This window comes from Bombina bombina, chromosome 3, assembly GCF_027579735.1.
Source record: "Bombina bombina isolate aBomBom1 chromosome 3, aBomBom1.pri, whole genome shotgun sequence".
NCBI lineage: Eukaryota > Metazoa > Chordata > Amphibia > Anura > Bombinatoridae > Bombina > Bombina bombina.
In genome coordinates this window covers 975,433,638-975,459,259 of record NC_069501.1, presented here as the reverse complement: position 1 = coordinate 975,459,259, position 25,622 = coordinate 975,433,638, and the positions used below count along the sequence as shown (strand labels likewise).

The window sequence follows — 25,622 nt, the reverse complement described above, 5'->3', positions numbered from 1 at the left end:
CAAGGTCGAGGGGGCGGTTTCTACTCTAAACAAACGCACCACTATACCCATAGAAGATAGTTGTGCTTTCAAAGATCCTATGGATAAAAAATTAGAAGGTTTGCTTAAAAAGATGTTTGTTCAGCAAGGTTACCTTCTACAACCAATTTCATGCATTGTCCCTGTCACTACAGCCGCGTGTTTCTGGTTCGATGAGCTAGAAAAGGCGATCAATAATAATTCTTCTTCTTATGAGGAGATTATGGACAGAATTCGTGCTCTCAAATTGGCTAATTCTTTCACCCTAGACGCCACTTTGCAATTGGCTAGGTTAGCGGCGAAAAATTCTGGGTTTGCTATTGTGGCGCGCAGAGCGCTTTGGTTAAAATCTTGGTCAGCGGATGCGTCTTCCAAGAACAAATTGCTTAACATTCCTTTCAAGGGGAAAACGCTGTTTGGCCCTGACTTGAAAGAGATTATCTCTGATATCACTGGGGGCAAGGGCCACGCCCTTCCTCAGGATAGGTCTTTCAAGGCCAAAAATAAACCTAATTTTCGTCCCTTTCGCAGAAACGGACCAGCCCCAAGTGCTACGTCCTCTAAGCAGGAGGGTAATACTTCTCAAGCCAAACCAGCCTGGAGACCAATGCAAGGCTGGAACAAAGGAAAGCAGGCCAAGAAACCTGCCACTGCTACCAAGACAGCATGAGATGTTGGCCCCCGATCCGGGACCGGATCTGGTGGGGGGCAGACTCTCTCTCTTCGCTCAGGCTTGGGCAAGAGATGTTCTGGATCCTTGGGCGCTAGAAATAGTCTCCCAAGGTTATCTTCTGGAATTCAAGGGGCTTCCCCCAAGGGGGAGGTTCCACAGGTCTCAATTGTCTTCAGACCACATAAAAAAACAGGCATTCTTGCATTGTGTAGAAGACCTGTTAAAAATGGGAGTGATTCATCCTGTTCCATTAGGAGAACAAGGGATGGGGTTCTACTCCAATCTGTTCGTAGTTCCCAAAAAAGAGGGAACGTTCAGACCAATCTTAGATCTCAAGATCCTAAACAAGTTTCTCAAGGTTCCATCGTTCAAAATGGAAACCATTCGAACAATTCTTCCTTCCATCCAGGAAGGTCAATTCATGACCACGGTGGATTTAAAGGATGCGTATCTACATATTCCTATCCACAAGGAACATCATCGGTTCCTAAGGTTCGCATTCCTGGACAAGCATTACCAGTTTGTGGCACTTCCGTTCGGATTAGCCACTGCTCCAAGGATTTTCACAAAGGTACTAGGGTCCCTTCTAGCGGTGCTAAGACCAAGGGGCATTGCAGTAGTACCTTACTTGGACGACATTCTGATTCAAGCGTCGTCCCTTCCTCAAGCAAAGGCTCACACAGACATTGTCCTGGCCTTTCTCAGATCTCACGGATGGAAAGTGAACGTAGAAAAGAGTTCTCTATCTCCGTCAACAAGGGTTCCCTTCTTGGGAACAATAATAGACTCCTTAGAAATGAGGATTTTTCTGACAGAGGCCAGAAAAACAAAACTTCTGAACTCTTGTCAAATACTTCATTCTGTTCCTCTTCCTTCCATAGCGCAGTGCATGGAAGTAATAGGTTTGATGGTAGCGACAATGGACATAGTTCCTTTTGCGCGCATTCATCTAAGACCATTACAACTGTGCATGCTCAGTCAGTGGAATGGGGACTATACAGACTTGTCTCCGACGATACAAGTAAATCAGAGGACCAGAGATTCACTCCGTTGGTGGCTGTCCCTGGACAACCTGTCACAGGGGATGAGCTTCCGCAGACCAGAGTGGGTAATTGTCACGACCGACGCCAGTCTGGTGGGCTGGGGCGCGGTCTGGGGACCCCTGAAAGCTCAGGGTCTTTGGTCTCGGGAAGAATCTCTTCTACCGATAAATATTCTGGAACTGAGAGCGATATTCAATGCTCTCAAGGCTTGGCCTCAGCTAGCAAAGGCCAAGTTCATACGGTTTCAATCAGACAACATGACAACTGTTGCGTACATCAACCATCAGGGGGGAACAAGGAGTTCCCTGGCGATGGAAGAAGTGACCAAAATCATTCAATGGGCGGAGACTCACTCCTGCCACTTGTCTGCAATCCACATCCCAGGAGTGGAAAATTGGGAAGCGGATTTTCTGAGTCGTCAGACATTTCATCCGGGGGAGTGGGAACTCCATCCGGAAATCTTTGCCCAAATTACTCATCTGTGGGGCATTCCAGACATGGATCTGATGGCCTCTCGTCAGAACTTCAAGGTTCCTTGCTACGGGTCCAGATCCAGGGATCCCAAGGCGACTCTAGTAGATGCACTAGTAGCACCTTGGACCTTCAAACTAGCTTATGTATTCCCGCCGTTTCCTCTCATCCCCAGGCTGGTAGCCAGGATCAAGCAGGAGAGGGCATCGGTGATCTTGATAGCTCCTGCGTGGCCACGCAGGACTTGGTATGCAGACCTGGTGAATATGTCATCGGCTCCACCATGGAAGCTACCTTTGAGACGAGACCTTCCTGTTCAAGGTCCGTTCGAACATCCGAATCTGGTCTCACTCCAGCTGACTGCTTGGAGATTGAACGCTTGATCTTATCAAAGCGAGGATTCTCAGATTCTGTCATTGATACTCTTGTTCAGGCCAGAAAGCCTGTAACTAGAAAAATTTACCACAAACTATGGAAAAAATATATCTGTTGGTGTGAATCTAAAGGATTCCCTTGGGACAAGGTAAAAATTCCTAAGATTCTATCCTTTCTTCAAGAAGGTTTGGAGAAAGGATTATCTGCAAGTTCCTTGAAGGGACAGATTTCTGCCTTGTCTGTGTTACTTCACAAAAAGCTGGCAGCTGTGCCAGATGTTCAAGCCTTTGTTCAGGCTCTGGTTAGAATCAAGCCTGTTTACAAACCTTTGACTCCTCCTTGGAGTCTCAATTTAGTTCTTTCAGTTCTTCAGGGGGTTCCGTTTGAACCCTTACATTCCGTTGATATTAAGTTATTATCTTGGAAAGTTTAGTTTTTGGTTGCAATTTCTTCTGCTAGAAGAGTTTCAGAATTATCTGCTCTGCAGTGTTCTCCTCCTTATCTGGTGTTCCATGCAGATAAGGTGGTTTTACGTACTAAACCTGGTTTTCTTCCGAAAGTTGTTTCTAACAAAAACATTAACCAGGAGATAGTCGTGCCTTCTTTGTGTCCGAATCCAGTTTCAAAGAAGGAACGTCTGTTGCACAATTTGGATGTTGTTCGTGCTCTAAAATTCTATTTAGATGCTACAAAGGATTTTAGACAAACATCTTCCTTGTTTGTTGTTTATTCTGGTAAAAGGAGAGGTCAAAAAGCAACTTCTACCTCTCTCTCTTTTTGGATTAAAAGCATCATCAGATTGGCTTACGAGACTGCCGGACGGCAGCCTCCTGACAGAATCACAGCTCATTCCACTAGGGCTGTGGCTTCCACATGGGCCTTCAAGAACGAGGCTTCTGTTGATCAGATATGTAAGGCAGCGACTTGGTCTTCACTGCACACTTTTACTAAATTTTACAAGTTTGATACTTTTGCTTCTTCTGAGGCTATTTTTGGGAGAAAGGTTTTGCAAGCCGTGGTGCCTTCCATCTAGGTGACCTGATTTGCTCCCTCCCTTCATCCGTGTCCTAAAGCTTTGGTATTGGTTCCCACAAGTAAGGATGACGCCGTGGACCGGACACACCTATGTTGGAGAAAACAGAATTTATGTTTACCTTATAAATTACTTTCTCCAACGGTGTGTCCGGTCCACGGCCCGCCCTGGTTTTTTAATCAGGTCTGATAATTTATTTTCTTTAACTACAGTCACCACGGTATCATATGGTTTCTCCTATGCAAATATTCCTCCTTTACGTCGGTCGAATGACTGGGGAAGGCGGAGCCTAGGAGGGATCATGTGACCAGCTTTGCTGGGCTCTTTGCCATTTCCTGTTGGGGAAGAGAATATCCCACAAGTAAGGATGACGCCGTGGACCGGACACACCGTTGGAGAAAGTAATTTATCAGGTAAACATAAATTCTGTTTTTTGTAGTTTTTTGAGTAAGGAAGGGGCGAATTCTGGAAATGTTGCGTAGGTGTGAATAACAGGATTTGGTAAGCTTTGTATATGTGGGTTGAATGCGAGTTCTGAGTCTAGTGTGACCCCAAGGCAGCGGACCTGGGGTGAGGTGTTGAGAATAGAGTCTCCAACCATCAGAGAAATGTCAGGTGTCGGATGTCTCGAAGAGGGGGGGGGATAAGAAGCAGCTCAGTTTTGGACAGATTGAGTTGGAGGTAGTGTGAAGACATCCAAGAGAAAATTGCAGAGAGGCAGTCAGAAATCTGGTTGAGTAAAGAGGGAGAGATATCAGGAGAGGAAAGATAGATTTGGGTATCATCAGCATATAGGTGGTACTGGAATCCAAAGGAGGCTATAAGTTTTCCAAGGCAGGATGTATAAAGAGAGAAAAGCAAGGGACCCAAGACAGAGCCTTGCGGTACTCCAACTGAGAGAGGCATAGGATCCCAAGATATGTTGTTAAAGGAAACTGAAAACGAGCGTTTTGAAAGATGTGATGCAAACCAGGAGAGGGCTGTGTCTCGGATGCCAAATGAATGTAGTATTTTTAGGAGGAGAGGATGGTCAACTGTGTCAAAAGCTGCGGACAGGTCAAGAAGAATTAGTAAGGAGTAATGGCCTTTTGCTTTAGCTGATAACAGTTCATTTATTACTTTAGCAAGTGCGGTTTCTGTTGAGTGTTTAGGGCGGAAACCAGATTGTAGTGGATCAAGTAAGGAGTTGTGAGAAATTGAGTTAGCCGATTATAGACTAGTCGTTCCAATAATTTTGAAGCAAAGGGAAGTAAGGAGACCGGTCGATAGTTAGAAGGCGTGGAGGGGTCAAGCGAGGACTTTTTTAGGATTGGTATGATTGACGCATGCTTGAATGTATCAGGAAATGTGCCAGCAATGAGAGATTGGTTAAAGAGGTGAGTTAGGGTAGGGGTTAGTGAAACAGAGAGAGAGGGAATAAGTCATGAAGGAATAGGGTCAAGTGGGCAGGTTGTGAAATGAGCCGAGGATAGGAGTGCAGAGACTTCTTCCTCTGTTACAGGAGGGAAATAGCATAGATTTTTGTTAATAGAAGGGGTGGGTAGGATCGCTGGGTTTGCGGGGTGCGAGGTGCAGATCTCTTTTCTAATGGTGTCAATTTTATTTTTGAAGTGATTAGCAATAATTTGAGCAGTGAGGTTGGTAGTGGGGGGGCAGGCGGACGTAGAAGGGAGTTAAATGTTGAGAACAGTTTTCTGGGGTTGGATGCGTAAGATGACACAAGGGAGGAGAAATAGACTTGTTTTGCCAGGCTGAGCGCAGAGTTGTAGGACTTAAGGGTGAATTTATAATGTTGGAAATCAGCAAAGGTGCTAAAATTAGCACAAGTAACTATCAACATTAGGTATATAACATTACTATACAAAACAGAATAACAAGTAAGAACATGAAAGCATAGCATGATATATCTTTATAAATTCAAGGTAAGTAGGCATTACACATTCCTGATTGAGAGAATTATTATCCTCAAATGAGGAACTTACAACATATGTCGGTTTTAAAGCTACCTTCCTGACTGTGTTTGCAATTATCAATAAGTTTTATCTTCCAGCATTAAGGTGGCGTTCTGTAAAAATGGGGGAACTAAGCACTGCTGCCTTCACATTGCGTTCTATGTATGACTAAAGTATATTTAATGCAGAAATGAGGGCTGGTGAATACAAAAACCTTTAAGGCTGAGTGTGCCCTATAATTTAAAAGAAATAAAAGGGGGGTATGACCTGTATCAACCTGAAGAAGCGAATGGTAAATCTGTCGTAATGGTGTCTTGATAATCTTTATAAGAGGCCTGAGGGATAGTCCCTCAAGGGATGTTTTGATGGCGAGATTAATAGGGGATAAGTGGTACTACTATTGTCCTGGAGCCTGTATTAAAGTGCTAATTAAAGTAATCTCCCCAAGACCACCGCCTCTCTGATCTACTCTGTGGCGTGACTGTAATTCTATGAGGGAGCCCTCAGCTAGTGAAACCCAAAATATGGCCACACCTACCCACTATGTAGCCAGATAAATTGGTGCAGCTAACTGTTAACATTAGGTAGATAACATTACTATACAAAACAGATTGAGTTGGAGGTAGTGTGAAGACATCCAAGAGAAAATTGCAGAGAGGCAGTCAGAAATCTGGTTGAGTAAAGAGGGAGAGATATCAGGAGAGGAAAGATAGATTTGGGTATCATCAGCATATAGGTGGTACTGGAATCCAAAGGAGGCTATAAGTTTTCCAAGGCAGGATGTATAAAGAGAGAAAAGCAAGGGACCCAAGACAGAGCCTTGCGGTACTCCAACTGAGAGAGGCATAGGATCACAAGATATGTTGTTAAAGGAAACTGAAAACGAGTGGTTTGAAAGATGTGATGCAAACCAGGAGAGGGCTGTGTCTCAGATGCCAAATGAATGTAGTATTTTTAGGAGGAGAGGATGGTCAACTGTGTCAAAAGCTGCGGACAGGTCAAGAAGAATTAGTAAGGAGTAATGGCCTTTTGCTTTAGCTGATAACAGTTCATTTATTACTTTAGCAAGTGCGGTTTCTGTTGAGTGTTTAGGGCGGAAACCAGATTGTAGTGGATCAAGTAAGGAGTTGTGAGAAATTGAGTTAGCCGATTATAGACTAGTCGTTCCAATAATTTTGAAGCAAAGGGAAGTAAGGAGACCGGTCGATAGTTAGAAGGCGTGGAGGGGTCAAGCGAGGGCTTTTTTAGGATTGGTATGATTGACGCATGCTTGAATGTGTCAGGAAATGTGCCAGCAGTGAGAGATTGGTTAAAGAGATGAGTTAGGGTAGGGGTTAGTGAAGCAGAGGGAATAAGTCGTGAAGGAATAGGGTCAAGTGGGCAGGTTGTGAAATGAGCCGAGGATAGGAGTGCAGAGACTTCTTCCTCTGTTACAGGAGGGAAATAGCATAGATTTTTGTTAATAGAAGGGGTGGGTAGGATCGCTGGGTTTGCCGATCTCTTTTCTAATGGTGTCAATTTTATTTTTGATGTGATTAGCAATAATTTGAGCAGTGAGGTTGGTAGTGGGGGGGGGGGGGGCAGGCGGACGTAGAAGGGAGTTAAATGTTGAGAACAGTTTTCTGGGGTTGGATGCGTGAGATGACACAAGGGAGGAGAAATAGACTTGTTTTGCCAGGCTGAGCGCAGAGTTGTAGGACTTAAGGGTGAATTTATAATGTTGGAAATCAGCAAAGATGCGTGATTTCCTCCACTGCCGTTCAGCGGTCCGTGAGCATCGCTGAAGATATTTGGTCTGTTTAGTGTGCCACGGTTGCCGTCCAGTGATTGATGTACGACGAAGAGTGGAGGGTGCAGTTTTGTCAAGTGTTGATTTTAGTGCCGAATTTATACTGTAGAGTCACAAGGTTTGGACAAGAGAGGGATGAAATGTCAGAGAGCAGAGGACTCAGTTGAGTGGAAAAGTCTGTGAGATCCAAGTCATTTAAATTCCTGTGAGGTAGCAGTTTTTTGGGGGCTTGCAAAGATGTAGCAGGTAGAGTGAGAGAGAAAGTTAATAGATGGTGGTCAGAGAGAGGAAAGGGGATGTTAAGGGAGTTGGAAACGGCACAGAGATTTGTGAAGACCAGGTCTATGGAGTTGCCTTCACAGTGTGTTGGAGATGTTGTCCACTGGGACAGGCCTAAAGAGGTGGTAAGGGATAGAAGTTTAGAGGCAGCAGGCGTGTTAGGCTTATCAAGGGGTATGTTGAAGTCCCCTAAGATGAGAGAAGGGACATTAGAAGAGAGAAAATGTGGAAGCCAGGCTTCAAAGTGGTCCAGAAATTGTGATGCTGGGCCAGGGGGCCGATAGTTAACTGCAATACGAAGAGCTATAGGGGAGAAGAGGCGGATAGTGTGAACTTTAAAAGATGAGAAGGAAAGAGAGGGGGGTGAAGGAATGCAGTGAAAGGTACTGTGTGGAGACAGGAGAATTCCTACTCCTCCTTGTTTGTCTCCAGGCCTGGGAGTGTGACTGAAGTGCAGGCCGCCATAGGACAGAGAGGCTACAGCAGTTGTGTTAGAGGAGGAGAGCCAAGTTTCAGTGAGGGCTAACAGGTTAATTGAATGTGAAATAAATAGGTTGTGAATAGATGTAAGCTTATTGCATACCGAGCGTGCATTCCAAAGGGCACATGAGAATTGGGGTGTTGTAATAGAGGTGCAGTTAATGAGGTTTAGGGGGTTACGTGTGCAAGGTGTATGAGGTGTCATTTGGGGTAGTGATCTGAGGGAAGCAGAGGGTGGACCTGGGTTAGGCGAGACATCCCCAGCTGCAAGAAGAAGAAAGATGTTGAGTGAAAGGAGATGAGAATGTGTCTTATGCGAGTGTTTAAGTTTAGGATCAGTAAAGCATGGCTGGCTGAGGGATGTGAGATATGAATAAAGTTCATGTGTGTTGTAGAGGGGGGAAGGTAGAAGAGAATGAGAAATATGAATGTTCTGAGTGCTGTTTGTGAAAGGAAGAGCTGGGACTTTAAGTAGAAGGGAGGAAAAGGTTAATGCAGATATACAATATTATAGAGAGGTTCCCTTTATCTCACACACACATCCCCTCCCCAGTACCTTATATACAGATATATAATATTATAGAGAGGTTCCCTCTATCTCACACACACAGCCCCTCCCCAGTACCTTATATACAGATAATAATATATATATAACTTTATAATACCCCTACATTATAATTACACTTTGTCCTTATATTAACCAACTATAACCTATTAACCCTCTTTCACGCTCTGCCCTTATATTACCCATAACTTTATAAGTACCTCCATTACCCTCTGCCCTTATATTACCCCTCTATAAGACCCCTTTGTCACCCTCTGTATTGCCCATACATCAGCGTATAATACTACCATTTGTCCTCTCTGACCACCTCCTTGTATTACCCATACATAATAACATTATAATGGCCGCCATTACCCCAATCATTTTAATGCCCATATATCACCAACCTGTTTTTATAATACTCTACATCACCTTGCCTTTGTCCTTCTATTTAACCTCCACTATGTTCCATCACATTATCCGTCTTTGATATATCACCTCCTCCTGCCATTAATAGTACACATGATTATTGGTTCATTACCACTTTCCTCTTGACATTATCTGGCCCCCCTATGACAGCATGCGGCTCCTTCACTATCACTTACCTTAGTCGTCGTCTCGGCCTGCCTGACTCAGTCCTCCTCAGCAGCTCGGCTCCTTCACTGAAAATCACGTGTGGCCACTGTCTGCAGCTGCCGCCTAAACCTCTAATGCACAGTTAAAATTGTGTGCGCACGGCGTGTGGAGGCGGAGCTGAGCAGCCAGACAGAACCAGAGCAGGTGATCATTAATATGTGACAAAGAATTATAGTGTTCTGCGCCTCATGACAAGACCGCACAGGCTCACTGGAGGTGAACGATGGCACACAATGGAGCCTTTATGATTTATTTCTCTATTGTTTCATTTTTTTATTTTGCACCTTCTGTTGATTTATGTATAACTTTTTGTTTAATAAGTTTCTCAAGCACATGCTCTTGCTTATAATTGAATATAACCGTTATAATTGAATATAACTGATATAATTTGCGCATCCTGTAACTGCACATGGTCAGACATATTGCCAGGTACAGTATGCATGTTCTATATAAAGTTACACTTGCATATATAATACATTTCTACGCCGCACTTAAGCCACTCTTCTTATGAAGACGGCGCTCCTACTTTGCACTTTGTATATGATCATTAATATGTGGACCGGATTACGGATTTATACACACCGGCCGGTCCACATATTGCAGGGCAGGCTGCCGCTTACTTGTTACACCGGTTCCACAGTCCAGTCTTTTTTTTCCTACTTTTCATGTTACCTTCTAGGCTAACCGGCTCCTGTTTGAGCTAAATTCCTTGACTTCATTCACACGAGTCACGTCTTCTCCCCCACCCCCCTCCGCAAAATTTTTTTTAAAATAATTCAAGGCATTTTTTTCTTATATATATATATATATATATATATATTAATAAAAAAAATTAATGGGAAAAAAAAACTGCAGCATCAGTATCATGCATGGGGCCCCTTTATTTGTCTGACTTGTCAGTCCGCCCCTGGTAGAAGGGCAGATACCTATAAAAGCAAAAGCAGCATTAGTCTGATTGGAATGCATAATAACATTTAAACAAGGATTGCACATCTAACGTGCAGGAAACACATCAGCACATTTGAAGGAAAGTGTTCAGAGGAATTAGCTTCTTAAACTCCATGATAAGTGAAAACTACAAAAATAGAAGCACTATGCATAAGGCTATATTCCCCTAAAAAGAGCTCTTGAAGAAAGGGAAAAATTTAACTCCTCCAAACAAGAAGAATCACTAAACAGCAATGCCACAGGGTGCTAACCTGACATCAAAAAGAAGTAATAACGCACGGGAGAACAGAGTGCAAAAAAAACTGGTAGCTCTCTCAAAAAATGAAGATGGAACCCGCGTGCAAACAGTGTGATTTAAAGGGATACTAAACCCATATTGTTTATTTCGTGATTCAGATAAAGCATGCCATTTTAAGTAACTTTCTAATTTACTCCTATAATAAATTTTTCTTTGTTCTCTTGCTATCTTTATTTGAAAAAGAAGTAATCTAAGTTTAGGAGTCGGACCATTTTTGGTTCAGCACCCTGGATAGCGCTTGCTGTTTGGTGGGTACATTTAGCCACCAATCAGCAAGAGCAACCCAGGTGCTGAACCTAAAATGTAAAGCTTGTGACTAATTCCTCTAGGGTAGTTATTGCGCAACACCCCATACTCCCAATACATTCATCTGTCTAACAGCTCTGAGAACCTCTCTCACAGAAGAACATAAGATGCACCTTCATTTTTCACCTTCCTCCAGCGGAGGCAAAGACAAGACTGGTTACCAGTAAGGTGGGCGGGTTTTTAATGAACTCTTGTGGTTAGGAAATCTTTGCCTCCTCCTAGTGGCCAGGAAGCATAATTCCCAGGAGTAATGGATTATGGACTCACCACCTGTATGAAAGAAGAAATAATGCTTGATAGTTGATTGTTTTGGACCTCAAAAATGTAATTTAAAAATTTAACATGTAAATGTATTTTTTTATTTACAATTCTTTTTTCTTATGAAAAGGCTTTTCATCAAAATATGAAATGCACAACTAGCTAGGAACATTGCTGAAATACTCTAACCCACCAACCTATTTATAATTTAATTGCAAAAACATAACTTTTTTCTTTTTCTCTTGCCCTCAGTCTGTATGATGCTGTATCGTCACTAATTAAAAATCGTATTCACCGTTTGCCAGTCGTCTCTCCAGATTCAGGCAACACCTTGTACATCTTGACGCATAAGCGCATTCTCAAGTTCCTCAAATTGTTTGTGAGTCTTGCTATCTTTCATCAGTTTTACAAATTCTATTTAACATATATAGACTGTCATCTCACTTTTATTTGGTCTATCTACAGATGTCTGAGATGGAGAAACCAGCTTTTGTTACTCAGACCTTAAAGGAACTGAGCATTGGTACATATGATAACATCGCTATGGTTCATGCCAACACTCCTGTATATGTTGCCCTGGGAATATTTGTGCAGAGGCGTGTATCTGCTTTGCCTGTTGTAGATGAGTCAGGTTTGTGATTGCTCAATTATTTTATTTCTTCCGATCAGTTTAGGAAAAATGTTTGTGTCATTTTAGTCCACACATTTATGTCTTTGGTATTATATGCAAGTATTACGCGAAGCATAAAAACAGAGACAATCTTCTTTATTATCTTACCTTAGTAATCTTTGCCAAGAATCTTTTTTTTTGTGTTTTTTTTGTTTGTTTTGTTTGTTTTTGTTTACATGGTTTCATAATTTCTTTCCCCACTCCTTTTTTATTTTTTTTTCATACAGGTGGTGAGAATCCACAATCCATTACTCCTGGGAATTACATTTCCCTACCACTACGAGGAGGCAAAGATTCCCAAACCCCAAAAGCTCTATAAAACTCCTCCCAATTTAACAGGTACCGCAGTCTTGTCTTTGCCTCTGCTGGAGTAAGGTGAAGAATGAAAATGTGCATATGATTCTTCAGTGAGAAAGGATTTCAGTCTGTAATACAATTTATGGAAGGTCTGTGACAAATTTTGTCTTTTGCCTTCTTCTATGGATCTACAATATACTCCTTCCTATTCCATAACCTCTGTTGATATGTTTCAGTACTTGTTTGGCTTTTTATGGGTTTACTTGTAGATTAGTGTCTGTTGGTAAGTATCATATTTTTATTTATATGACACTGTATAGCATTATGTGGGCAACTATAGATAAACAGAGTAGATGTGTAGGAGAATGTGTAGGAGGAGCGCCACCAACAGAGGCTTAAGTATACTTCAACAAAACATACAACACTCTATCTGTGTGTTGCGTTAAACCACGGGGGTAATGTAGGATTAACCCCTTAATGACCACATCACTTTTCCATTTTCTGTCCGTTTGGGACCAAGGCTATTTTTACATTTTTGCAGTGTTTGTGTTTAGCTGTAATTTTCCTCTTACTCATTTACTGTACCCACAGATATTATATACAGTTTTTCTCGCCATTAAATGGACTTTCAAAAGATACCATTATTTTCATCATATCTTATAATTTACTATAACATTTTTTTATAAAATATGAGGAAAAAATGGAAAACACACTTTCTCCAACATTGGTGTGTGGCTTCATCCTTACTTGTGGGATATTCTCTTCCCCAACAGGAAATGGCAAAGAGTCCCAGCAAAGCTGGTCACATGATCCCTCCTAGGCTCCGCCCACCCCAGTCATTCTCTTTGCCGTTGCACAGGCAACATCTCCACGGAGATGGTTAAGAGTTTTTTGGTGTTTAAATGTAGTTTTATTCTTCTATCAAGTGTTTGTTATTTTAAAATAGTGCTGGTATGTACTATTTACTCTGAAACAGAAAAGGATGAAGATTTCTGTTTGTAAGAGGAAGATGATTTTAGCAGACAGTAACTGAAATCAATTGCTGTTTCCACACAGGACTGTTGAGATGAAGTAACTTCAGTTGGGGGAAACAGTTAGCAGTCTTTTCTGCTTAAGGTATGACTAGCCATATTTCTAACAAGACCATGTAATGCTGGAAGGCTGTCATTTCCTCTCATGGGGACCAGTAAGCCATTTTCTTAGTTAAACATAAAAGAATAAAGGGCTTTAAAAAGGGCTTAAAAACTGGTAGACATTTTTCTGGGCTAAAACAATTGCTTTACTAGGCATATTATGCAGATTCTAACTAATTATTGGTATTATAATCTTGGGGAACGTTTAGAAAAACGGCAGGCACTGTGTTGGACACCTTTTTCAGATGGGGGCCTTTCTAGTTATAGACAGAGCCTCATTCTGGGACTGTATAGGGGTTAAATGTAAAAACGGCTCCGGTTCCGTTAATTTAAGGGTTAAAGCTCTGAAATTTGGTGTGCAATACTTTTAAGACACTGTGGTGAAATTTTGGTGAATTTTGAACAATTCCTTCATACCTTTTCACATATTCAGTAATAAAGTGTTTTCAGTTTGAAATTTAAAGTGACAGTAACGGTTTTATTTTAAAACGTTTTTTGTGCTTTGTTGACAAGTTTAAGCCTGTTTAACATGTCTGTACCATCAGATAAGCTATGTTCTATATGTATGAAAGCCAATGTGTCTCCCCATTTAAATTTATGTGATAATTGTGCCATAGTGTCCAAACAAAGTAAGGACAGTATTGCAACAGATAATGATATTGCCCAAGATGATTCCTCAAATGAGGGGAGTAAACATGATACTACATCATCCCCTACTGTGTCTACACCAGTTATGCCCACACAGGAGGCCCCTAGTACATCTAGTGCGCCAATACTTATTACCATGCAACAATTAACGGCTGTAATGGATAACTCCATAGCAAATCTTTTATCCAAAATGCCTACTTATCAGAGAAAGCGCGATTGCTCTGTTTTAAACACTGAAGAGCAAGAGGACGCTGATGATAACTGTTCTGACATACCCTCACACCAATCTCAAGGGGCCATGAGGGAGGTTTTGTCTGATGGAGAAATTTCAGATTCAGGAAAAATTTCTCATCAAGCTGAACCTGATGTTGTGACATTTAAATTTAAATTAGAACATCTCCGCGCACTGCTTAAGGAGGTGTTATCTACTCTGGATGATTGTGACAATTTGGTCATTCCAGAGAAATTATGTAAGATGGACAAGTTCCTAGAGGTTCCGGTGCCCCCCGACGCTTTTCCTATACCCAAGCGGGTGGCAGACATAGTAAATAAAGAGTGGGAAAGGCCCGGCATACCTTTTGTTCCCCCCCCCTATATTTAAGAAATTATTTCCTATAGTCGACCCCAGAAAGGACTTATGGCAGACAGTCCCCAAGGTCGAGGGGGCGGTTTCTACTCTAAACAAACGCACTACTATTCCTATCGAAGATAGTTGTGCTTTCAAAGATCCTATGGATAAGAAATTAGAGGGTTTGCTTAAAAAGATTTTTGTACAGCAAGGTTACCTTCTACAACCAATTTCATGCATTGTTCCTGTCACTACGGCAGCGTGTTTCTGGTTCGAGGAACTAGAAAAATCGCTCAGTAAAGAATCTTCGTATGAGGAGGTTATGGACAGAGTTCAAGCACTTAAATTGGCTAACTCTTTTGTTTTAGATGCCGCTTTGCAATTAGCTAGATTAGCGGCGAAAAATTCAGGGTTTGCTGTCGTGGCGCGCAGAGTGCTTTGGCTAAAGTCTTGGTCAGCGGATGTGTCTTCCAAGAAAAAATTGCTTAACATTCCTTTCAAAGGTAAAACATTATTTGGACCTGATTTGAAAGAGATTATTTCAGACATCACTGGGGGAAAGGGCCACGCCCTCCCACAGGATAGGTCTTTTAAGGCTAATAATAAGCCTAATTTTCGTCCCTTTCGCAGAAACGGACAAGTCTCTAATTCTGTATCCTCTAAGCAAGAGGGTAATACTTCACAACCCAAACCAGCCTGGAAACCAATGCAAGGCTGGAACAAGGGTAAGCAGGCCAAGAAGCCTACCACTGCTACCAAAACAGCATGAAGGGATAGCCCCCGATCCGGGACCGGATCTAGTGGGGGGCAGACTTTCTCTCTTTGCTCAGGCTTGGGCAAGAGATTTTCAGGATCCTTGGGCGCTAGAAATAGTTTCTCAAGGTTATCTCCTGGAATTCAAGGAACTACCCCCAAGGGGAAGGTTCCACAGGTCTCAATTATCTTCAAACCAAATAAAGAGACAGGCATTCTTACATTGTGTAGAAGACCTGTTAAAGATGGGAGTGATACATCCAGTTCCAATAAGAGAACAAGGAATAGGATTTTATTCCAATCTGTTCATAGTTCCCAAAAAAGAGGGAACATTCAGACCAATTTTGGATCTAAAGATCCTAAACAAATTTCTCAGGGTACCATCGTTCAAAATGGAAACTATTCGAACGATCCTACCTACTATCCAGGAAAATCAATTTATGACTACCGTGGATTTAAAGGATGCGTACCTACATATTCCTATCCACAAGGAACATCATCAGTTCCTAAGGTTCGCTTTTCTGGACAAGCATTACCAGTTTGTGGCACTTCCATTTGGATTAGCCACTGCTCCAAGGATTTTCACAAAGGTACTAGGGTCCCTTCTAGCGGTTCTAAGACCAAGGGGCATTGCAGTAGTACCTTACTTGGACGACATCCTGATTCAAGCGTCGTCCCTGTCAAAAGCAAAGGCTCATACGGACATCGTCCTAGCCTTTCTCAGATCTCACGGATGGAAGGTGAACAAAGAAAAAAGTTCTCTGTCCCCGTCAACAAGAGTTCCCTTCTTGGGAACAATAATAGATTCCTTAGAAATGAGGATTTTTCTGACAGAGGTCAGAAAATCAAAACTTCTAAGCTCTTGTCAAGTACTTCATTCTGTTCCTCGTCCTTCCATAGCGCAGTGCATGGAAGTAATAGGATTGATGGTTGCAACAATGGACATAGTTCCTTTTGCACAAATTCATCTAAGACCATTACAACTGTGCATGCTCAGACAGTGGAATGGGGATTATACAGACTTGTCTCCGACGATTCAAGTAGATCAAAAGACCAGAGATTCACTCCGTTGGTGGCTGACCCTGGACAATCTGTCACAGGGAATGAGCTTCCGCAGACCAGAGTGGGTCATTGTCACGACCGACGCCAGCCTAGTGGGCTGGGGCGCGGGCTGGGAATCCCTGAAAGCTCAGGGTCTATGGTCTCGGGAAGAGTCTCTTATCCCGATAAACATTCTGGAACTGAGAGCGATATTCAATGCTCTCAGAGCTTGGCCTCAACTAGCAAAGGCCAAATTCATAAGGTTTCAGTCAGACAACATGACGACCGTTGCATATATCAATCATCAGGGGGGAACAAGGACTTCCCTGGCGATGAAAGAAGTGACCAAGATAATTCAATGGGCGGAGGATCACTCCTGCCACTTGTCTGCGATCCACATCCCAGGAGTGGAAAATTGGGAAGCGGATTTTCTGAGTCGTCAGACATTCCATCCGGGGGAGTGGGAACTCCATCCGGAAATCTTTGCCCAAATAACTCAATTATGGGGCATTCCAGACATTGATCTGATGGCGTCTCGTCAGAACTTCAAGGTTCCTTGCTACGGGTCCAGATCCAGGGATCCCAAGGCGACCCTAGTAGATGCACTAGTAGCACCTTGGACCTTCAACCTAGCTTATGTATTCCCACCGTTTCCTCTCATCCCCAGGCTGGTAGCCAGGATCAATCAGGAGAGGGCCTCGGTGATCTTGATAGCTCCTGCGTGGCCACGCAGGACTTGGTATGCAGACCTGGTCAATATGTCATCGGCTCCACCATGGAAGCTACCTTTGAGACAGGACCTTCTTGTTCAGGGTCCATTCGAACATCCGAATCTGGTTTCCCTCCAACTGACGGCTTGGAGATTGAACGCTTGATTTTATCAAAGCGTGGGTTTTCAGATTCTGTAATAGATACTCTGATTCAGGCTAGAAAGCCTGTAACTAGAAAAATTTACCATAAAATATGGAAAAAATATATCTGTTGGTGTGAATCTAAAGGATTCCCATGGAACAAGATAAAAATTCCTAAGATTCTATCCTTTCTACAAGAAGGTTTGGAGAAAGGATTATCTGCAAGTTCTCTGAAGGGACAGATCTCTGCTTTATCTGTTTTACTTCACAAAAGACTGGCAGCTGTGCCAGATGTTCAAGCATTTGTTCAGGCTTTGGTTAGGATCAAGCCTGTTTATAGACCTTTGACTCCTCCCTGGAGTCTAAATCTAGTTCTTTCAGTTCTTCAAGGGGTTCCGTTTGAACCCTTACATTCCGTAGATATTAAGTTATTATCTTGGAAAGTTTTGTTTTTGGTTGCAATTTCTTCTGCTAGAAGAGTTTCAGAGTTATCTGCTCTGCAGTGTTCTCCGCCCTATCTGGTGTTCCATGCAGATAAGGTGGTTTTGCGTACTAAGCCTGGTTTTCTTCCGAAAGTTGTTTCCAACAAAAATATTAACCAGGAGATAGTTGTACCTTCTTTGTGTCCGAATCCAGTTTCAAAGAAGGAACGTTTGTTACACAATTTGGACGTAGTCCGTGCTCTAAAATTCTATTTAGAGGCTACTAAAGATTTCAGACAAACATCTTCCTTGTTTGTTGTTTATTCTGGTAAAAGGAGAGGTCAAAAATCAACTTCTACCTCTCTTTCCTTTTGGCTTAAAAGCATTATCCGATGGGCTTATGAGACTGCCGGACGGCAGCCTCCTGAAAGAATCACAGCTCACTCCACTAGGGCTGTGGCTTCCACATGGGCCTTCAAGAACGAGGCTACTGTTGACCAGATATGTAAGGCAGCGACTTGGTCTTCACTGCACACTTTTGCCAAATTTTACAATTTTGATACTTTTGCTTCTTCGGAGGCTATTTTTGGGAGAAAGGTTTTGCAAGCCGTGGTGCCTTCCATTTAGGTGACCTGATTTTCTCCCTCCCTTCATCCGTGTCCTAAAGCTTTGGTATTGGTTCCCACAAGTAAGGATGAAGCCGTGGACCGGACACACCAATGTTGGAGAAAACAGAATTTATGCTTACCTGATAAATTACTTTCTCCAACGGTGTGTCCGGTCCACGGCCCTCCCTGGTTTTTTAATCAGGTCTGATGAATTATTTTCTCTAACTACAGTCACCACGGTATCATATGGTTTCTCCTATATATATATTTCCTCCTGTCCGTCGGTCGAATGACTGGGGTGGGCGGAGCCTAGGAGGGATCATGTGACCAGCTTTGCTGGGACTCTTTGCCATTTCCTGTTGGGGAAGAGAATATCCCACAAGTAAGGATGAAGCCGTGGACCGGACACACCGTTGGAGAAAGTAATTTATCAGGTAAGCATAAATTCTGTTTTTTCTAACTTTGACCCCCCAAAATCTGTTACACATCTTCAACCACCAAAAAACACCCATGCTAAATAGTTTCTAAATTTTGTCCTGAGTTTAGAAATACCCAATGTTTACATGTTCTTTGCTTTTTTTGCAAGTTATAGGGCAATAAATACAAGTAGCACTTTGCTATTTACAAACCACTTTTTATCCAAATTAGCGCTAGTTACATTGGGCCACTGATATCTGTCAGGAATCCCTGAATATCCATTGACATGTATATAATTTTTTTTTAGAAGACATCCCAAAGTATTGATCTAGGCCCATTTTGGTATATTTCATACCACCATTTAACCGCCAAATACGATCAAATAAAAAACATTGTTCACTTTTTCACAAATTTTTTCACAAACTTTAGGTTTCTCACTGAAATTATTTACAAACAACTTGTGCAATTATAGCATAAATGGTTGTAAATCTTTCTCTGGGATCCCCTTTGTTTAAAAATAGCAGACTTATATGGCTTTGGCTTTGCTTTTTGGTAATTAGAAGGCTACTAAATGCCACTGCGCACCACACGTGTATTATGCCCAGCAGTGAAGGGGTTAATTAGGGAGCATGTAGGGAGCTTCTAGGGTTAATTTTAGATTTAGTGTAGTGTAGTAGACAACCCCAAGTATTGATCTAGGCCTATTTAGGTATTTTTCATGCCACAATTTCACCACCAAATGTGATCAAATTAAAAAAAAACGCAACATTTTTCACAATTTTAGGCTTCTCACTGAAATTATTTACAAACAGCTTGTGCAATTATGGCACAAATGGTTGTAAATGCTTCTCTGGGATCCCCTTTGTTCAGAAATAGCAGACATAGGGGTTATATTATTTTTTTATTCTTTACTGCATTGTCATTGTATACTCCTCAGCTGCGGCTAGAACTGTAACTTAGTTACCACAAACGCATTGCTATATTCACCTGCTATAAGGTTTAGCCACATCATTTCAGTAATATATTTTAAGTAACGATGGCTACATTATCACACCATGTTATCTTTTGCTTAATTGCTCCATTAATTTACTTTTAGCCATCCTTTATTAGCATTATTACTATTTATGCCTTTTTACACTAGGACACTGCTTTAATCCTACATTACCCCCGCGGTTTAATGTAACGCACAGAGTGTTGTATCTTTTGTTGAAGTATACTTAAGCTTCTGTTGGTGGCGCTCCTTCTCCTACACATCTACTCTATATTAACTAGAACAATTTTGTTAAGCTATCGTTCCTTTTTGAAGTGAGCTTGTATTCTTGATTTCTTTGGCGCTGTCCTCTATATATATTTCATATGCTCAACTATACAGGGAGTGCAGAATTATTAGGCAAATGAGTATTTTGACCACATCATCCTCTTTACGCATGTTGTCTTACTCCAAGCTGTATAGGCTCGAAAGCCTACTACCAATTAAGCATATTAGGTGATGTGCATCTCTGTAATGAGAAGGGGTGTGGTCTAATGACATCAACACCCTATATCAGGTGTGCATAATTATTAGGCAACTTCCTTTCCTTTGGCAAAATGGGTCAAAAGAAGGACTTGACAGGCTCAGAAAAGTAAAAAATAGTGAGATATCGTGCAGAGGGATGCAGCACTCTTAAAATTGCAAAGCTTCTGAAGCATGATCATCGAACAATCAAGCATTTCATTCAAAATAGTCAACAGGGTCGCAAGAAGCGTGTGGAAAAACCAAGGCGCAAAATAACTGCCCATGAACTGAGAAAAGTCAAGCGTGCAGCTTCCAAGATGCCACTTGCCACCAGTTTGGCCATATTTCAGAGCTGCAACATCACTGGAGTGCCCAAAAGCACAAGGTGTGCAATACTCAGAGACATGGCCAAGGTAAGAAAGGCTAAAAGACGACCACCACGGAACAAGACACACAAGCTGAAACGTCAAGACTGGGCCAAGACATTTTTCTAAGGTTTTATGGACTGGTGAAATGAGAGTGAGTCTTGATGGGCCAGATGGATGGGCCCGTGGCTGGATTGGTAAAGGGCAGAGAGCTCCAGTCCGACTCAGACGCCAGCAAGGTGGAGGTGGAGTACTGGTTTGGGCTGGTATCATCAAAGATGAGCTTGTGGGGCCTTTTCGGGTTGAGGATGGAGTCAAGCTCAACTCCCAGTCCTACTGCCTGTTTCTGGAAGACACCTTCTTCAAGCAGTGGTACAGGAAGAAGTCTGCATCCTTCAAGAAAAACATGATTTTCATGCAGGACAATGCTCCATCACACGCGTCCAAGTACTCCACAGCGTGGCTGGCAAGAAAGGGTATAAAAGAAGAAAATCTAATGACATGGCCTCCTTGTTCACCTGATCTGAACCCCATTGAGAACCTGTGGTCCATCATCAAATGTGAGATTTACCAGGAGGGAAAACAGTACACCTCTCTAAACAGTGTCTGGGAGGCTGTGGTTGCTGCTGCACGCAATGTTGATGGTGAACAGATCAAAACACTGACAGAATCCATGGATGGCAGGCTTTTGAGTGTCCTTGCAAAGAAAGGTGGCTATATTGGTCACTGATTTGTTTTTGTTTTGTTTTTGAATGTCAGAAATGTATATTTGTGAATGTTGAGATGTTATATTGGTTTCACTGGTAAAAATAAATAATTGAAATGGGTATATATTTGTTTTTTGTTAAGTTGCCTAATAATTATGCACAGTAATAGTCACCTGCACACACAGATATCCCCCTAAAATAGCTAAAACTAAAAACAAACTAAAAACTACTTCCAAAAATATTCAGCTTTGATATTGAGTTTTTTGGGTTCATTGAGAACATGGTTGTTGTTCAATAATAAAATTAATCCTCAAAAATACAACTTGCCTAATAATTCTGCACTCCCTGTAGATATACATTAGTTTATATATACAGCCTTGGGACATAATCTATATATTATTCCCCTTTGTTAGATCTTTCATATTTGTTGGCACGCTTAGTTGGAGTTTATTACCGTGCATCAGTCTTAAGGTCTGCATGCATTGGGATATTGCTCAGGAGCCCTTGGGTGTTGTTTTTTTGGCGCACTCTGGAGCTTCAGCTTCGTCTTTCAGGTTAACGCACATATGCCCTCTGGTACGCACACGTCTCTCTTATAACAGTTCATTGTTCAGGGGGCTTCTTTTGCTCGTCCTACCTGGACAGTGATCACTACAGATGCAAGTCTTTCATATTGGGGAGCTTTTGGGGGGGTCTCTGAGAGCACAAGGGTTTGTGTCCCTGGGGAGGTGATGTTGCCAATAAATATTCTAGAACTCTGTGCTATTTTCAGGGCTCTTCAGACTTGCCCTCTGTGGAAAAGGGAGTCTCATCTCCGCTTTCAATCAGACAATGTCACAAAAGTGGCTTATGTCAATCATCAGGGGGGAATTCACAGTTCCCTAGCCATGAAGGAAGTGTCTCGAATTCTTTCATGGGCAGAAGTCAATTTCTATCTAGTCTCTGCAGTTCATATTCCTGGAGTGAATAACTGGGAGGCAGATTTTCTCAGTGGTCAGTCTCTGCATCCAGGGGAATGGTCTCTTTACCAGGATGTGCTCAATCAGATTGTGGATCTTTGGGCTCTCCCAGAGGTAGATTGATGGCTTCTCGTTTGAACAACAAACTTCCCAGGTACTTTGCAAAGTCCAGGGATCCTCAGGCAGAGTTTGGGGATGCTCTAGTAGCTCATTGTTCATTTCAGCTTGCTTATCCGTTTCCTCATCTGGTACTTCTTGCCAGAGTTATTTCCAAGATAAGTCTAAATAAATCAATAATCCTGATTGCTCCAGCTTGGCCTTTAAGGATTTGGTATGCAAATCTGTTTCACATGTCCATTTGCCCTTCTTAGTCTCTTCCTCTGTGTCCAGACCTTCTGTCTCAAGGTCTGTTTTTTATCCGGATCTCTAAGCTTGATGGCATGGAGATTGTACGGTTAGTTCTTAAGCATAAGTCTTTTTTAGATTTTGTGATTTAAACTTTAATCCAGGATTCCAGGCTCGTAAACCTGTGTCTAGAAGGATATATCATAAGGTCTGGAAGGCTTTTATTGCTTGGTTTATAGATGATGGCTTTTCCTGGCATTTGTTTAGAATTTTGCCGTTCTTACAGAATGGTTTGGATTAGGGTCTATCTGCCAGCTCTTTGAAAGGGCAGATCTATGCAGTTTTGTTTCATAGGAAGATTGCTAATCTTCCTGACATTCATGGTTTTGTTCAGGCTTTGGCACAAATGAATCCTGTGATCAAGCCAATGTCTCCTCCCAGTCTATGCATAAAGTGGATATTAAGCTATTTTCTTGGAAGGTTTTGTTCCTTTTGGCTTTCTCTTCTGCTAGAAGAGTTTCTAAATTGTCTGCTCTTTCTTGTGACAGCCCCCTGATTACATGGCTATTTATTATCTATTTACTTTAATTTTAGCAAATTAGTGCAGTGTAATGCACAACTCCATGGGAGAGAGCACTATGTTATCTTTATAGCCCGCATGGATTAGCAGTCTTTTGTTGTGAAAAGCTAATAAAAAAGCATGTGATAAGAGGCTGTCTGTAGTGGCTTAGAAACAGGCAGAAATTTAGAGGTTTAAATGTTTTTTAAACAATAATAATTTAGGTGTAGACTGTCCTTTTAACTTTACTGGTTCTAGGAAAGGACAGGAAGTTAATGCTGTTTTTGTCTCTTGGTTGAAACTTTTGATTCATGAGGCTTACTTGAAGGCAGGTCAGCCTCCACCAAAATGGATTCTACTAGATCAGTTGCCACTTCTTGGGCTTTTAAGAATGAGTCTTCAGTTAACCAAATTTGCATGGTAGCTACTTGGTCTTCTTTGCATAGGTTTATTACATTTTACCATTTTTATGTTTTTCTTTTTTTCTGAGGCAGCCTTTGGTACAAGGGTCCTTCAGGAACTTGCCTCAGTTTGATTTATTCTTGCTTGATTGTTTACATTTTAAGTGCATATTTTTTTTTAAAAAAATGCTCTTTTTGGGTTCTTATGGGGTTGTGGATTTAGTTTTTTCAGTGAAAAATTATGTTTTTAAATTCTAACATTGGTGTCTCATTACTCGTGGACTCCACAACTTAGGTATTAGTACCCAGGAATATTGGATCATGGACTCTCACAATCTTTATGAAATAAAACATAATTTATACTTACCTGATAAATTAATTTCTTTCATGGTGGTGAGAGTCCATAAGACTCCACCCTATGTTTTTAGTTTTTTTTTCTTTTCTTGAGTATGTGTTTTTTTCCCTGTTCCTCTTATTGCATTTTCCTGCCTCAGTTTGCTGTGCTATACGCTAGCCTGAGGTATCTGTGAGGTTTTATAGAGCTCTGGGGTTTGGGAATATTTGCCTTCTCCTAGTGGTAGAGAAGAGTAATTCCCAGGAGTAATAGATTGTGGACTCTCGCCACCATGACATTTATTTATCAGCTAAGCATAAATAGTTTTTTCTTTTATTTTGCAGGACGCGTAGTTGATATTTATTCCAAGTTTGATGTCATTGTGAGTATTAGTTTTACCTCACTTTTGTTGCAGAATTTGGCAGTAAATTAACTAATTGCTGTTTACTTTTCTTAGAACCTGGCAGCTGAAAAGACCTACAACAATTTGGATATCACAGTGACCAAAGCTCTAGGCCATCGTTCTCACCATTTTGAAGGTGTACTGAAGTGCTACGCTCATGAAACACTTGAGACCATTATTAATCGGTTGGTGGAAGCTGAGGTAATTTGATTTCTCTTGAAAAACCACCAAATACAGTAGAATTTAATAATTGTCAAATACACAATAAAAATACAATGCAAAAGCTCTTACTTTGAATTTGAAATGGGCAGGAAAATAATTTCTGGCAAATTTCAAAGTTAATCCAATTTTTACTCCTGCTGTATTGTGACAGCCATCAGTCAATCAGAAAATGCATATATATATATATATATATATATATACACTGTGCCCTTTTGCACATGCTCAGTAGGAGCTGGAGCCTCAGAATGCTTGCATATAAAAATAATGTGCACGCTTTGATATTGGAAAGTTTTATTTAAATTGCTTTCTTTATCTAAAGCATGGAATTTTAATGTTGATTTTAGGGAATAATGCACAGCCATGGGCTAGATTACGTATTAGCATCATTTGTGCGTGTATTACAAGTTGAAAGTAAATACGTTCACTTGAGTGCAATTGCATTTAACGCACGTCGGGTTAGCGTGACTGTAGATCTCATATAAAGGGTTAAGGATAAACAAAGTTGCACCAAACACAGCATAAATACATTAGAATATACTGTTACTCATATTAACACTATCTGATAAAATATAAATAAATATTCATAAAAAATATTTATAATGGTTCAAAGGTATATGGCTATGTATTTGACTGCAAAAGACTATAATGGGCTAGATTTCAGGTGGAGCACTAACTTTCTCTCATATTACAAGTTGAAAGTAAATGTGATCGCTCAAATGCACTCTCATTTTACGCTCAAACTTTTTAGTAAAGCGTTTGCTCTTGAAAAAAGTTTTGCTAAACAGAAAAAAACATTAAAATGAAGTATTACAAACTACACTATCCATTTCCAACACTCTTAACCCCTAATCCGCAACATCCCCTATTGCAAATTACCCTGCTATACTATTAAACCTAATCTGCCACAACCCCCACCACAATAAACCCCTAACCTATTAACCACTAAACCACAATAACCCCTACACTACTTACACCTAATAAACCGCAATAACCCCACCACAATAACCCCTAAACTATTAACCCCTAAACCGCCACTACCCCAATAACCCTCTACTTTATTAAAAATCTAATCGCTAACCTAAGAACTTCTAAGTTACAAATAATAAATACAAACACTACCAGTACAAAAAAACTACCAGTACAAAAAAAAATGACCAAAAAGAAAATAAAAAACCACTACTAAAATAAGCCCTATCTAAAGTACCCTAAAAAAGGTTCTAAAAAAAAATTGTCAGGCAGTACCCTAGTTTAAATGATAATAGCTTTTTTTTTTAGTATTTATTTTTGGTATTTTTTTTTTCTTTACTGGTAGTTTTTTTGT

General features: G+C 41.2%; 1 protein-coding gene across 1 annotated transcript in view; it reads left to right on the top strand.

Annotated features, from left to right (window-relative positions):
• Positions 1–25,622, top strand: part of PRKAG1 (protein kinase AMP-activated non-catalytic subunit gamma 1) — a 132,541-nt gene that overhangs the window by 66,514 nt on the left and 40,405 nt on the right. Inside the window, exons 8-11 of the mRNA XM_053708072.1 lie at positions 11,356–11,482; positions 11,569–11,734; positions 24,021–24,058; positions 24,134–24,280. Coding sequence (XP_053564047.1) covers positions 11,356–11,482; positions 11,569–11,734; positions 24,021–24,058; positions 24,134–24,280 — 478 coding nt within the window. The remainder of the gene's footprint in view (positions 1–11,355; positions 11,483–11,568; positions 11,735–24,020; positions 24,059–24,133; positions 24,281–25,622) is intronic.